The sequence below is a fragment of the Natator depressus genome, chromosome 3 (assembly GCF_965152275.1).
Source record: "Natator depressus isolate rNatDep1 chromosome 3, rNatDep2.hap1, whole genome shotgun sequence".
Classification (NCBI taxonomy): Eukaryota; Metazoa; Chordata; order Testudines; family Cheloniidae; genus Natator; species Natator depressus.
Genome location: NC_134236.1, coordinates 199,593,426 through 199,608,179, shown reverse-complemented (window position 1 = coordinate 199,608,179; position 14,754 = coordinate 199,593,426). Strand labels below are relative to the sequence as shown.

Genomic DNA, 14,754 nt, shown 5'->3' with positions numbered 1-14,754 from the left:
GGCCAGTAAGGGGTTCTGTCACCACCTGCCCTGTAACCTTGGGCATCTTTATACTATACTATACTATACTGCAGAGCCCTGACATCAGCAGACAGCCTAAAAGTATAAAGGTTTTACCCTGCAAGGAGTAATTAGGCTGGAGCAGCCAGGGTGACCTTTATGCTTTTAGGCTGGCTACTGGTGTCAAGAGTACTGAGCCATAGCAGCATGCATTAAGAAAACCAAGGTTATTGGTCTGGGTGATCCCCAAAACATCACAGCCACATGAAATCCATCGGGAGCAGCTGTGGAATTTTGGGCATGGGTTAGACACACATTTCATTCACTTCTTCTTCTGACCATGCGCTCTAAAGACAGAAATCTGAGGAGATCCGAATGCGCTCTCACATTCAGAGCATTGCTACCCCTAGTGCTGCTGCACAGGGATGTTAAGACCCAACTCGCCTGCACAAATCAACAGAGGAAATGGAGTGGGGGTTAAGGGAAGCCTGTTGCTTAGAGGAGCGGTGACTTGCAGTGCATTTTGCATGGTGAATTGCAGGACTCGGAGAACCACAGTGTACCACATTTAGTGTACGCGACCTTAAGGGGCTCTCCTTTCCAGGGGACTGCACAGGGGGAAAGGTGGCTCTACTGCTCTTTCCCCCCCTCCCTTTGCACCTCCACTTTCTAAAGCTTTGCAGCAACCTGGGCCCCACCTTGGCCCTCGGCAGAGAGGAGCAACATCCCAAACCATGGTGAGTGCAAATCTTCCCTGTGGTTTCAGGGGGAGTTAGGCAGGCGGACGAGGGGGGCGCAGGGAACTCGAGCAGGGAATGGGGGATCATGCACATTGCGGGGAAGACGTGCAGGGAACGGGGGGGTGCGGATAAGGGGGGCAAGGAGCCGGGCTGCAGACTAGGAGAGGGGGTGCAGGGACCTGGGGCCCAGAAGGGGGGAATGAGGCGCAGGGAAGCGGGGATACGGGAGCAGCTGCCCACAGAGGCTGGAGTCACCCCACCCCGCAGCAGCAGCGCGCCCCAAGCGGGGCCGCCCAGCGCGGGGGCGGGGCAAGGCTGGCATTATGACGCATGTGCGGGCGGGGCTGCCGGTTGCCGTGGGAGCTGCGGGGTAGCAGCGTCCCTCGCGCGGCCTGTCCCGGGGCGCGCCGCAGCCCCTCCAGCGCGCACGCGCGCCTGAGCCATGCCGCCCGGCCGGCTGCTCCCCGCCGGGAGGTGAGTCCTGGGCTCGTGCTGGGTCCGCCCCCCGCCCCCCCTCGCTCCAGCACGTCACAAGGGAGCACGCGCAGGGACCTCCCCCAGTGCACGTGGGGCAGGATTCCCCGCTCCTCTCCCGAGCCCTCGTGCAGGAGTGGGGGTGCAGCGCCAGTGCGGTGGCCCGCCCCCAGAGGTGGCTGCATTTTAGCACTGTGTGAAGGGGGCGGGGGAGGGGATCCTTGTGCGTCGCTGTTGGGAACTCTGGCCTAGTTCTTCTAGCAGGAGACTAGGGTGACCAGACAGTAAGTGTGAAAAAAATCGGGACCGGGGGTGGGGAGGTACCAGGAGCCTATATAAGAAAAAGACCCCAAAATCGGGACATCTGGTCACCCTAGAGGAGAGGTGCGGTAGGGATGCCGCGGTGGCTGTCCCTAAAGCCTGGCCATACGGACACCTGCGCTCCACTGGGCCCTGGCCTGTGCAGGAGCGAGGCCCGGGGCTGGCCCATGCTTTGCCAGCCCTGGTGCGTTCTCCGGACCCTTCATTAGAGTTAGGGAGGAGCATGTCAGTTGGAGAGGGATGTGATCCCATTGCTGTGTGAATGTATTTCTCATTAATCTTCCTAGATGTTGCGTGCGAGGGCAGACGAATGGATACATTAAGCCCCCGCTCTTTAGCTTCAAGGCCTGCTTAGCTGCAGGCCTCTCCACGTGGCCCTCGGGATTGGCCCTTACACCCCCGTTGTGCAGTGGATCTGCACAGGCAGATCCTTGCACCAGGGTGGAACCCCTCTACCTTCCATGGAGGTCCACCCATGAGGAGCTCAGAATAGGAATTGGAGATTTAGCAATTACAAATTAGAAACGGACCGTGGCGCTGATTTTTAATTTTCTAGGTGGGTGCGTGAGTCCGGTGTGAAGTCCCTGCAGTGTCCATTCGCTCTACGCTATACAGTGTATCTGTGTCCGAACAGAACATTTTTTGAGAAGTGACATACAGTTTAAAACTAAAAGGCGTAGAAGGGAAGGGGATATCCGTCTGAGCCTTAACTGTAGCCTTGTAGTTATTTGCTGTCCTGGGATAAATTTTCATCAGGCGTCATTGCTCAGGTCCCATTAAACTTGAGTCAAATGGAGTCTTTATTTGTATAAAGCAATAAACGCATGGGGGTACTGTTACCATGTTACGTTCTTTTATGTCACACTGTAAGGTTCATGCTTAGATACAGTCAATGTGTCAACTAATTAGAAATTTTTAAATGCCTATTTTTTTAAAATAAAAGGTCTGATAACTTTGTTTACTGATTTGTGAACTGTCATTGTTAAAAGGGACATTGTCAACTTGAAATTTAGCTTTTAGAAAGGTTTCAGAGTAACAGCCATGTTAGTCTGTATTCGCAAAAAGAAAAGGGGTCCTTGTGGCACCTTAGAGACTAACCAATTCATTTGAGCATAAGCTTTCGTGAGCTACAGCTCACTTCATCGGATGCAACAGCTTTTAGAAAATGAGTAAAAATATTACTATTAGCACTATTCAGTGACTGCACCTGACCCTGTATTTCTCTGCCAATTTTTGTGGTTTTCCATTTTCCAGGGTTGTTGTTTTTTTAAGTGTTTCTTTTTGTTGTTGTTGCTGGGCGTGTCTCCCACACAAACAGTGTGTTGCAAGGAGCCAACAATATACACAAAGTGCTGTCACATGCACACGCTAAACAAACAGAGGAAAAAACATTTCTCTTTTTCCGACTCTTAAGGCCTTGCTCTTGCAAAGACTCATTGTAATCCTTGAGACTACGCTTGTGAGTAAAGCACAGTGCATATGTAGGTGTTTGCAGGATTGTGCCTTAGGTGTTGCTGGTAACAATAACAGGGGAAAAAATCTGGCAGCAGTGTGATATTTTTGATAATGGCCTTTGAGAAGGCCACAGTGGGGGAAATTTTCAAAGACATAAGGGGCAATTAGGCCCCCAGCTTCCGTGGAAAGTCAGTGAATGGGAGTTGGACATCTAACTCACACTTGTGTGCCCTTGAAAAGCTTTCCCCTTGTGCATCTAGCTGGTTTGGCAAGTTCCACAAAGAAACAGGAATCTGCTTGAAAGGATCTTCCTACTAATTGGTGCACTGGAAAAATAATTAAATTGAAATTAAAATGAGTTTTTTGATTCTCAGCCTAGTCCATCACAAAACCATGATGAAATCTGGCATGATTAGCTAGAGTTTCCCTCAGTGTTTATCAAGAGAGACAGAAGTGTTACAGGTTTTGATTTAGGTTTATTGGCATAGCTGTGTGAGATGTTCACCAGAGTATACCTGGCTCAAAGCTATGCTATCAGTCCTTCCTCCCAACAAAGAATAATACGTCACAGGTAAAACTATGTAATGAGTTCCGTTCCAAATATTTGCTTAACAACGCAGACTAGCAAGATGCTGAATAATATTTTTTAAAAATCAATACCAGTGTAGTTGCAAATTGCACAGAATTAGAGTTGGTGTTGGTAACATAACCCGTATTTTAACATTCCCTGACACTTCCCAGGCCTGTTTTCAGTTGTTTATAACTTTGACAGACTGTAACTGCTTAGGCTGGAATTTTCCATGCTGAGTGTTTGTCTGAAACGAATTATTTAGAAAAGTTTCAGCAAAAATGGTTCAGCTATTTCCAAGAATGAGTTTAGGGAAAAATATTGTTTTTTCCCCCATGTTTTTAAAAAAGATTGTACAACCATTTTCACAAGAAACTCCAACTCCACCATGCTTTGGAGCATGAAAGTTGGCAGGGACGTCAGGGGTGTGCCTTCTGCGGCTGTTGTGAAAACCTGCTAAATTATAAGCCTCTGAAAAATCAGTTTGCACATGGTCAGTAGGGATGCTACTTTGGCACTTAAGTTCTCTGAAAGTTTAATCTGCACTGGACATGCTCCACTCTAGGGATGCAGAGGCAAAGCAAGACTTTCCTTGCATTTGCAGGAGGTTGGGCACTAGAACTGAAAGCAGGGAGTCTTTTTCCTGTGCTGTTCATACTCCCACTGCTGGTGCCCAGGGAGCATGAAGAAGGAAGAAGTTGCGGGAGACTGAGATCAGATGAGAAGTCTGGCGGGAGAGGGGGAGCTGCATGGAGAAGTAGGATACTGAGACTGATTGGACAAGGAAGAGGAAACCTGGGGGGAGAATGGAACTGGAAGCTGGGGCAGAGGGAAGACTGGGAATTGGCTGAAGAGCCTGGTGTGGGAGAGTGGGACTGCGAGGAGGAGCTTAGGTTTGAGGGGATTCAGATGAGTAGCCTGGGGAGAGGGAGACAGGGACAAGGAGCTGCTGGGGGAAGACTGGGATGAGGCGCTGGGAGGGAAATACAGGACTGGGACAGAGACAGGCTGAAAGGGACAGGGCCCAGAAGGGATCAGCCTTTGTGGAGGAGAGAGGAGCAGAAGGGTCTGTGGCCACTGGCGCATGCTCCCTTCTAGAGCCTGGAATGGCACCCACTATTTCCCAAATCTGTCAACAAATATCTGTGAAACCACTGGAAAAATGTGACTCATCCCTTCCTAGTGGTTGGTCCACGTCCAGTATGGCAGCCTACTATTGTTTTCAGTTACTCCATTAGCTCAAGTAGCAGAGGTCTCTGCTGTGGCTATCACAGTTCTGATCCTGCTGAAGACCCTTGTGGAGATCAATATGGTTCCACATGATGGAATCTGTTTTTTTCAGGGTTAAAAAATATGCACAAAATTAGTTATTAAAAGATCAGTAAGGTAGCAAGGTCAAATGCTCTAAAGTTAGGAAATGCCAGAATTAAGATTGTCTATGCATCTTTATTTTGTTCCCTTTGTGTATATGCATTATGCTATCGTCTGTAATTACATGATCATATACTCTTATTCCACAGGACTCTTGCCTTATTCAGAGCACAGGATGGGCAGTGTTCTGGGTTGGAATCAGGGTTGTAGTGAAGGAGGCTGTTGTCTGGAGGACTCCTGCTTCATTTGTTGCAGAAGTTGGGAGATACTTAGTGAATGAAACTGGGAGCTGCTATAAGAGAAAGGAGGGTCTTGTGGTTAAAGAAGTTGATTGCTGCCATGGAAAATTGGATTCTATCTCTGCCTTTGCCACGCAGTTCCTATGTGATGCTGGGCAAGTCACTTAAAACAAACTTTTCACAGGTGGCTGCAAATTGTGAGAGCCTCATTTTCCAGGCGCCAAACTTGAAACATCTGGGTTTGGATGTGCACATGTTGTAAGCACTTAAAACTGCAACTGAAGTCACTGAGAGCTGTGTTTTGGACAAATAAAGTGCTGTAAAATAAGCTGTTTGAATTTTAAGACCTTAAGCATCTCAGAGTGGGCACCCAAAACTAGTGGACTCTTGTGACCTTAATGTCTATGACTCAGTTCCCCATCTGTAAAATGGGGATAATACTACCCCACCTCATAGATGAGTTGAGAAAATTAATGTCTGTGAAGCATTCACAGTGATGAGCCCAAGAGGAAATTAATAATCCTGGATTCAGAGCAGGGCTTGAATAGTATGCAGTAAATAAGACCTAAGCCCACATACTGAACACTAAGGGTTAAACGAGATAGTGAATAGCTGCTCGTTCAGTGAGCGCCATCCATCCTGTGTACTTACTGGGGCAGAGATCCTGTGGAATAAATAGTATGCGATCATGTAATTAAAGACAGTGTCATAATGTGTGCACACAAGGCAGCCGAATTAAGGTTGCACAGGCAACTTCAATTTTGGCATTTCCTAACTTTTGAGTGCTTGACTTTGCAACTTGAACATTCTCTGTTTATTACACACAAAAAAGCTACATTCAGTGTGTTGAATCAAAGAATGTCCCATAAAACAAAGCCAGACGCGCTGAACATCGCATCTGTTATGTATGGGTACTACATGTGGCTGGCAAATACTTATTTTTCTAAATTGAAACACTGCCCCTATGTGGGACACCTATGGCCTAACTATCCCCATTCCAGTGAGAAGGAACCTGAAGTTTGTCTTTAGGCTTTTATGTGGAATATGGAAGGAAAGAAAAAGTAAGATTTGCTCCTAAATGCATCACTGACAAGTACTGCATCGCATTCAGATTTGTACATAAAAGCAACAACCTTGACTATATAAATCATCCGATCTTCAGCTGGTGTAAATCAGTCAGTGTAGCTCTTTTGACTTCTGTGGAGCTATGCCAGTTATCACCAGCTGGGTGGCAACTTGGCCCGTACTCTTGTCTCGTAAATAGAACAATGAAGGATTTTTGCACTTCTTCCAGAGAGCAAGGAGCTTTGAACGTCCTTCCTCTTTCCACTTCTCTCCTGGGATAACTTTGGGTTTCCTGAACATCATTTGGATAGAAGATCTCATAGCCTGAGGGTACAGCTAATGACAGAGCCAGTTGGCACCGCTCACATGGGGAGTCTCATGGCCCCAGAGGGGAGCTCTTGGAGGGATTGTGCCTCCCAAAGCTCACCAGCGCACACGGGGAATGCACAACCTGCACCATCCCTTTGGGTGTTACAGCATGCTCTCCTCTTGGTGAGGAACCATTTATGCTGGCCAGGGTGGAACCTTCCCACCCTTCCTTGTCCACTTTGGGATGTCTTCTACCTCCGGAGCACTAAGAAGGAGCAGGGACTGTGAGTATGCCTGGCTGTTGCTCGGAGGTAGGGACACACAAAGCAGCTGAAGGACTCTTTGCGCACCCACTCCCCCCACCCGGCCACCAGCACAGGGCCAGGCACAATTGTGCCTTGTAATAATATAGTGGTACGCGTTTTTTTGCGGAGGGAGGGGGGAAGAGTGACCAGAGTCTCGAAGCACTACCACAATACAAATCAACAACAAGGTGGGTGGAGAAGAAGGGCTCCACTAAAACAAGTCAGATTTTTAAAAAGTGAATCCAGTCTTCCCTAGCATCCTATGCCAGCAGGCAACGGAACATGACTACAGGCAAAGAATTCATACTGCAAATTACAAGGGGCTTCCTCCTGTTCCCCTTAGCATCTTCAGACACCCCAGCCCTGCAGAGCTCACGCCCCTTTGCCCGTAGCGGCCAGGCCCCCGTGCTGACTTGCTGTGGATGTGATGGTAACAAGGATGGTATAAGAACCGACACAGAATAGAATTTAACATTTCAATCCAAGTATTTGCCTAAACAGGTTGTCACTTAGATTGTAAACTCTCTGGGTCAGGGAATATCTTATCGTTCGTGTTTGTACAGCGCCTAGCACAATGGGGACCTGGTCCGTGACTGGGGCTGCTGAGAGCTATGGAAATACAAATATAAATAAATAATAATCTAATTCCTTGTGATATTTAGATTCCACATCCTCTGGAAAGGTAATTTGTTAAATTATAGGCTGGTACAGGGGTTGGCAACCTTTGGCATGCGGCCCATCAGGGTAATCCGCTGGCGGGACGCAAGACATTTTGTTTACATTGACCATCTGCAAGTACAGCCCCCCGCAGCTCCCAGTGGCCGCGGTTCGAATTATATATATGCACATATAAAATCAAGAATTATGAGGCTGCTCAGTGACCTCTGAAGTCAAAATGAAAAGCTTTAATTGACTTAAATGCGATTTGGATCAAAACCCATTATGGCTTGTAAGGAGAATAACTTCACACGTGTGTTTTGTGTTTTTTTGCCCAGAAAGCCTTCCCTTTGAAGAAGACTAGCTTCAGTTGATCAAGGATGTCTTTGACGGACAAAAGACTTGAAGATTTGCAGATCTACAAAGTTCTCCAATGTGTTCGCCAAAAGGACAAGAGGCAGATAGAGAAGCTGACCAAACTTGGATTCCCAGAACTCATTAATTTCACAGAGCCTGTTGATGGAGATAGTGCCCTTCATTTGGCATGCATCGCAAATGACATAGACATGTGCAACTTCCTGCTGGAGCAAGGAGCTCATCCAGATGTTCAAGACCGAATGGGACGCACTCCTGCAATGAAAGCAGCTGAGCTAGGCCATGACTTAGCCTTGGATAAACTAGCGAAGGCCGAGGCAGACATGACCATAGTTGATAATGAAGGAAAAGGTAAAAAGAGTCCCTCTTAATCATATTAGACAGAAAAAGTATCTTTGGAGCCAGAATCAACACAAATTGCAGTCCTGCTTTCTCACCACATATCACGTGCTAGCCATGTGTGTTATGTCCCCCTCTAGTGGCTGGTCAGCATAATGGGTAAGAGTCTTCTGCTGCAGGACTGTTCTTTGGCTCATGTAGCAAAGGTCTGTGGTTTGGTACTGAACATCCTAAGGTTCAGCCCCAGGTGGGTGTTCACTACACATACAACCCAACAAAGCCATTTTTCTTCAGAGTTTTTGTGGTGCTGAAAGTGAGGACATTTTTGCTGGATCAGGCATTTTGGTAGCTCTCTCCAATAGTTAGTTTTAGATGTGCCTAACTATTAAGGGTCAGATTCTGATACCCTCACTCTCATTGAATATTGCTTTACTCCACAAGCGGTCCCGTTGAAATCCCAAATATCATTTCATGTGTTAATTTCTGAAGTCTTCATCCTGTAATCTGATTCAAATGGACAGGCCCTTATGCCTGAGAAATGAATGGGTCACTATACTGGTTCAAGGGGTCTATCTGTGCAGATCAGGTTCCTGAATCAGGGCCTTTCCTGCTATTTGATTCAGCCCCCTAACGTTTGTTGCTTAACAGCCATTTTGTTTTTTGTTGCAGGTGTTTTGTTTTACTGTATTTTACCTACGAAACGGCACTGCCGCTGCGTTCAGATCGCTTTAGAATGCGGCGCAGATGTTAACAACTGTACTATCAATGGGAAGCCAGTATTCCTACAAGCCTGTGAACAAGCACATGAGATTAAAGAAATATGTCTGAAATTTTTGGAAAGAGGAGCAGACCCCAATGCGATAAACCTAGTAGGAATGTTCCTATAATTAAATATGTATACCTACTATTGTAATGCAGTTGTAAGACCACTACAATATAGGACCATTCATCTTTAAAATGAAATAATAAGACACATCAGGTAGTTAACTTTTGGGCAATGTACATATTACTGCTACTGATAGCACCTCTCCATCATTCTTGTTCTATTTTACCGAGGTCCCACACCTGGATCATTTGTCTCCGGTTTTGGATTTTGGTAGGTTGTGATCCAGTTATTTATATGCATAAAAACAACCAGGTCATCTCCCGAAATGATGTGAAGTGCTATCGCCCGTTGGCTTCAGTGAAGCTGTGCCCATTACACTGGCCGAGGGATCTGGCCTATTGTTTTAAATGTTGAAATTATATTCAATACAATTAGAAGCATAGTGTGGCCGGCTCTGCATGAGAACCAAGGCAGTGAGATGTTACAAGAAACCTTGTCCTTTACCCTCCTTTCCGTCTGCACAGCTATGCAACGGGCAGCCATAATCCAGGTCATTTATTTGTTTATTCATTACAATGAGACATTTTAAAAAAGCCAGACCAGTGCTCAAGGCACATTCAATGTTTCATATGTTTCAGGTAGCCACAAATCCAGGAGCTCATCCTCATCCCTCTAGTTAAAGTTAATCAGCCCAAACATTCCTCATGTGCCCACAAACACCATCCCTTACTGCATTTTTGTCTTCCAAGATGAAGATGCATTAAAGGTCAAGAGACTCAGGCTATTTCAGCCCAAGAGGGGGAATGAGTTCCAAAGCCACTCACAGAGAGTGCCCTTCCAGCTGCACCTCTTTATTAAACTGTGGGGGCCTCCAACTGGAATGGCTTTACTGATTGTGGGTGATTTGAGCTCCAGAATGCAAAGAAAGAAGAGTATTAGTACCACAGATGGTGCAAGACACTCCATAGGGAATGGCTTAGGGCTATTGCCCCGCTCTGCCTTAGTACCATCTGGTGGATTGAAACTGGAACAGGGACCTGCAGGCTATGCACCCCCCCAAAAAAAATCTTAACAGCATTTCTCCACAGTAAACTCCCTGAGCCCCACAAGACACATTCAGCCTGCCTGGAATTTGCACAAGCATAATCACTCCAGCCATTTACCAGCAATACAGCAGCTACTTCCATCCCTTACCCCAAATATACCCTTCAAAATAGACCAGAATAACGTATGAACAATCAAATTTCTTTACTTATTAACTATTGAGTTAATCTGCTTGTTTTTATTGGGTCAAAAAGCAGTGCAATACTGAATGTTTTTTTAATAAGATAAAAGAATCCCTGGCACCTCCTCCTAACAGTGATAGGCAATGAGGAACATTTTAATATCAGAGCTTAGCCATAGGGAATTATTTTCTGCTCAGTCAGTATCTTCACCACTCCCTAGGACAAATAGTTTCCTATTCACTGTGACGCGCTGTTTGGCCCCAGCTTGTACAGAATAATTTTCAAAGGAAGAGAGTCGCACTGCCTGGCTTGCGTGTCCAGGGTGATACCAAGGGGAAGGAGATTCCATTTCCTTCACCTCTGGTCAGCTAATAATATTTTACATGACTGGAGCATCTCTTATATTAGAGTGCTTCACAAACTTATATATATAGACTCCACTGAAATGTGCCTGCCTCTGGGGTGTAAAGAACAACAGCACAATGTCTTAATAATTCTAGACTATATTTCCTATTCCGGAGCCACGTGCGGCTCTTCAGACGTTAAGATGCGGCTCCTTATGTAGGCACCGACTCCGGGGCTGGAGCTACAGGGGCCAACTTTCCAATGTGCCAGGGGGTGCTCACTGCTCAGCCCCTGGCTCTGCCACAGGCCCTGCCCCCACTCCACCTCTTCCACCCCCCTTCCCTGAGCCTGCCATGCCTCGCTCCTTCCCCCTCCCCCACAGAGCCTCCCGCATGCCACAAAACAGCTGATCGGGAGGTGCAGGGAGAGAGGGGGTGGGGCTGCTGGTGGGCGGGCGGTGCTGGGGGCTGGAGGGTGGGAGCTGATGATGGGCTGCTGACGTTTTACTGTGGCTCTTTGGCAATGTACATTGGTAAATTCTGGCTCCTTCTCAGGCTCAGGTTGGCTACCCCTGTGCTTTGTATAAGGAACGGTCTCTGGGTCTCCTAAAGCCAGACATTCCTAAGAGTGTATATTCTGTTGTAATTAAATATATATAGATGTCATGCATAAATTTGATGTTTGTTCTAGCATATGCTAGTTTTGCTTGGGGATATAATAATACTGGTGGAATTCCCAAAACCCTGCCATCTTCGAATAAACCACTGTCCCAGTTGTGCTGATTGCTCCTCCTTGACAGAGCTGGTGCACTGAATCAGTCTTCCCTTGCACGTCCATCTTACCACATGGACACATCTAGCACCAGTGGTTTTCAGGCACATTTTGCAAAAAGTTCTTGGTATTGGCTAGAACAGTTGCTCTCAACCTTTCCAGACTACTGTCCCCTTTCCAGGAGTCTGATTTGTCTTGCATACCCCCAAGTTCCACCTCACTTAAAAACTGCTTGCTTACAAAATCAGACATAAAAATACAAATGTGTCACAGCTCACTATTACTGAAAAATTGCTGACTTTCTCATTTTTACCATATAATTATAAAACAAATCAATTGGAATATAAATATTGTACTTCCATTTCAGTGTCTAGTCTATAGAGCAGTATAAACAAGCCATTGTCTGTATGAAATTGTAGTTTGTACTGACTTCGCTCGTGCTTTTTCTGTAGCCTGTTGTAAAACTAGGCAAATGGCTAGGGGAGTTGATGTACCCCCGGAAGACTTTTGCGTACCCCCAGGTTGAGAACCACTGGGCTAGAGGAGCCTATGGTCCCGTGTCCCTCTCTAGGACATCTGTGACATGGAAAAACAATGGTGCTCTGTTTTAAGTCTGTGTCCACAGTTGTGGACCTCCTAAGCAAGATCCAACAAGCCCTTTGAGTGTATGGGAACGTCAGTTGCTGGCTGAGGAGCACTTCATTGAAGTACCCAAGTGGCTGAGCTGACTGAGCTCTTCTGAATATCTAGGGGCCGAGCCCATAAACATGTTGCTGCATAATTTTACTCAAGTGAGAAGGCACATTGACTTCATAGGGACTACTCACTTGAGTAAAACTACACATGTAGTTACTTCTAGGTTTGGGCTTATGCGGCTTGATCCTGTAGCTTTTACTCAAGAGAAGACAGTGGGACTCGCTCATGTGTTTTAAAAACTGTAGAAATTAGGTTCTTAAAGGTGACCTGCAGAAGACTTTTGAAATTATTGGGCTTGCACCCACCCTTCTTTGCTTCTTGATGATGCATAAAGCAGACCTTCAGTTCTTCTATTCCCTTGTGACGCTGACTTTGACTGTCTAACACGAAAACGAACATAAAACACAGCTGTTTAATTTGCAGGCTACTGGTCGCACAGCCTTAATGGAAGCGGCAAGAGAGGGAGTAATAGAGATGGTGCGTGGCATACTTGAAAGAGGAGGAGATGTTAACATATTTGACAACGAAAGACACAATGCTGCACATTTTGCCGCCAAAGGAGGCTTTTTTGAGGTATTTTTGTCGATAGTACTGAAACTTAACTTCAAAGCTACTCAGCCAGTTTTCTTTCCCCCCAAGACAAGCAGCTTTGCTGATTAAGCAGAGAAATCATTATTCATGAATGGCTTCTATTAAACCATCAAAGGGAATTTAGAAATTATGGTATTTCTCTTATAAATCTGCAACAGTTTTCTGTGAGGTACCTATAAATACATGTTCCTACTTATGTCTTATGTGGGTGGGCCCACCAGGGTGGAGGGGTCTCACAAGGCTGTGTGTCCTGGCTGTGTCTCTCAAAGGAGGTGTTGCTTGTAGATGCCCAGTGACGGGGGAGCGGCTTCTTTTCTTCCCTGTTGTTTCTAAGACATGATGAGGACAGCTATGGATTTGCCCCCTCTAATTTCAACAGAGGTGGGGGAACTGATCAGCAGCAACTATCCTCCTGCCCCCATTCCTACCCCAAAGATCACTACATTTCTGCTATAGAGAAGCCTGGAGACAATGCCCACCCCATTAGTACCCTGTTGTTTGGATCTAGGTCACTTACTGTAGCAGTATTGTTCTATCTATCACAGTATTGTTCTATCTATCTATCTATCTATCTGTGCTTCTTAAAACACAACAGCCTTGGATGGGTTGATGGTAATAGGGATTGAAAGTGGGCACTCTGGATTTAAAAACACAAGTTCCTACTGCCTGGCCAAGGAACCACATAACTGTAGCAACCTCATAAACTTTTGTATGTAGACTAATCAGTGGAGAGGGACAGAGAGCTGCACAGCGTGGGTATGGATTACACAATATTTTAATTAGGGCTGTCAAATGATTACAAAAATTTAATCGTGATTAATCGCCATTTTAATCGCACTGTTACACAATAATAGAATACTAATGTAAATGTATTATAAATATTTGTGGATGTCCTACATTTTCAAATATATTGATTTCAGATACAGCACAGAATACAAAGTGTGAAGTGTTCACTTTATATTATTATTTTTTATTACAAATATTTGCACCGTAAAAAAGATAAAACAAAAGATAGTGCAGGGTACAAGTCAAAGCATGAAGGAGCATACAAATGTTTAGCATATCTGGCACGTAAATACCTTGCAACGCCAGCTGCAATAGTGCCATGCATACGCCTGTTCTCACTTTCAGGTGACATTGTAAATACGGAGCGGGCAGCATTATCTCCCGTAAATGTAAACAAACTTGTTCAGCCAGTCACTAAGACAAACAAGAAGTAGGACTGAGTGGACTTGTAGGCTCTAAAGTTTTACATTGTTTTGTTTTTGAGTGGAGTTATGTAACAAAAAATCTACGTTTGTAAGTTGCCCTTTCACGATTAAGAGATTGCACTACTGTACTTGAATGAGGTGAATTGAAAAATACTCTTTTTAATCTTTTTTACAGTGCAAATATTTGTAATAAAAATAATATAAAGTGAGCACTGTACACTTTGTATTCTGCGTTGTAACTGAAATCAATATATTTGAAAATGTAGAAAAACAAAATTAATAAATTTAAATTGGTATTCTATTATTGTGTAACAGTGCAATGAAACCTACAATTAATGACAATTTTTTCATCGAATTAATCCGTTTTGAGTTAATTGCTTGAGTTAACTGTGATTAATTGACAGCCCTAGTTTCAATTTTTTTTTTTTTTTTTAAAAAACCCACAAACTCTCGTCATTTTGGTGCAGGGTTTTTAATGGCATTGACTTTGCTTTTCTAGATCCTAAGAATTATTTCAGCTTATAATGGAGATGTGGGGCTCATTGCTATGAATGGAAACACGCCTCTTCATTACGCTGCTGCTGGGGGCTTTGCGGATTGCTGCAAATTTATAGGGCAAAGAGGTAAACAAAAAATGTGTATTTACATAGATCGTACAAATCTTTGCTTGTCTTCTGTGCTAAATACAGGATTTCACTTCTCTATAAATGGAGGATTTAACTTTCCAGAACTGTCACAGTTGCACTAGTAATGAGTATTTAATCCACTGACAAATACAGATTGTCAGGAAAATTTTCCTAACTGTGTGGCTGTGAGCCTGTAGAATAATTCTCAAGGGAGGCAGTGGATGCTCAATAGATTTGAGTCATT

At 45.1% G+C, this 14,754-nt stretch overlaps 1 protein-coding gene across 3 annotated transcripts in view; it reads left to right on the top strand.

Annotated features, from left to right (window-relative positions):
- The first annotated feature begins 1,131 nt into the window (after window positions 1-1,131).
- The window catches only part of ANKEF1 (ankyrin repeat and EF-hand domain containing 1), a 34,624-nt gene continuing 21,001 nt past the window's right edge, over window positions 1,132-14,754 (top strand). The window contains exons 1-5 of one of the 3 annotated variants that reach the window (XM_074949657.1): window positions 1,132-1,214; window positions 7,843-8,230; window positions 8,888-9,087; window positions 12,506-12,655; window positions 14,384-14,507. In XM_074949657.1, the coding sequence (XP_074805758.1) occupies window positions 7,885-8,230; window positions 8,888-9,087; window positions 12,506-12,655; window positions 14,384-14,507 (820 nt within the window). In that variant the 5' untranslated portion in view covers window positions 1,132-1,214; window positions 7,843-7,884. Of the gene's footprint in view, window positions 1,215-7,842; window positions 8,231-8,259; window positions 8,378-8,887; window positions 9,088-12,505; window positions 12,656-14,383; window positions 14,508-14,754 lie in introns of those variants that run through there. The other 2 variants (XM_074949658.1, XM_074949659.1) reach the window with 2 other exon arrangements.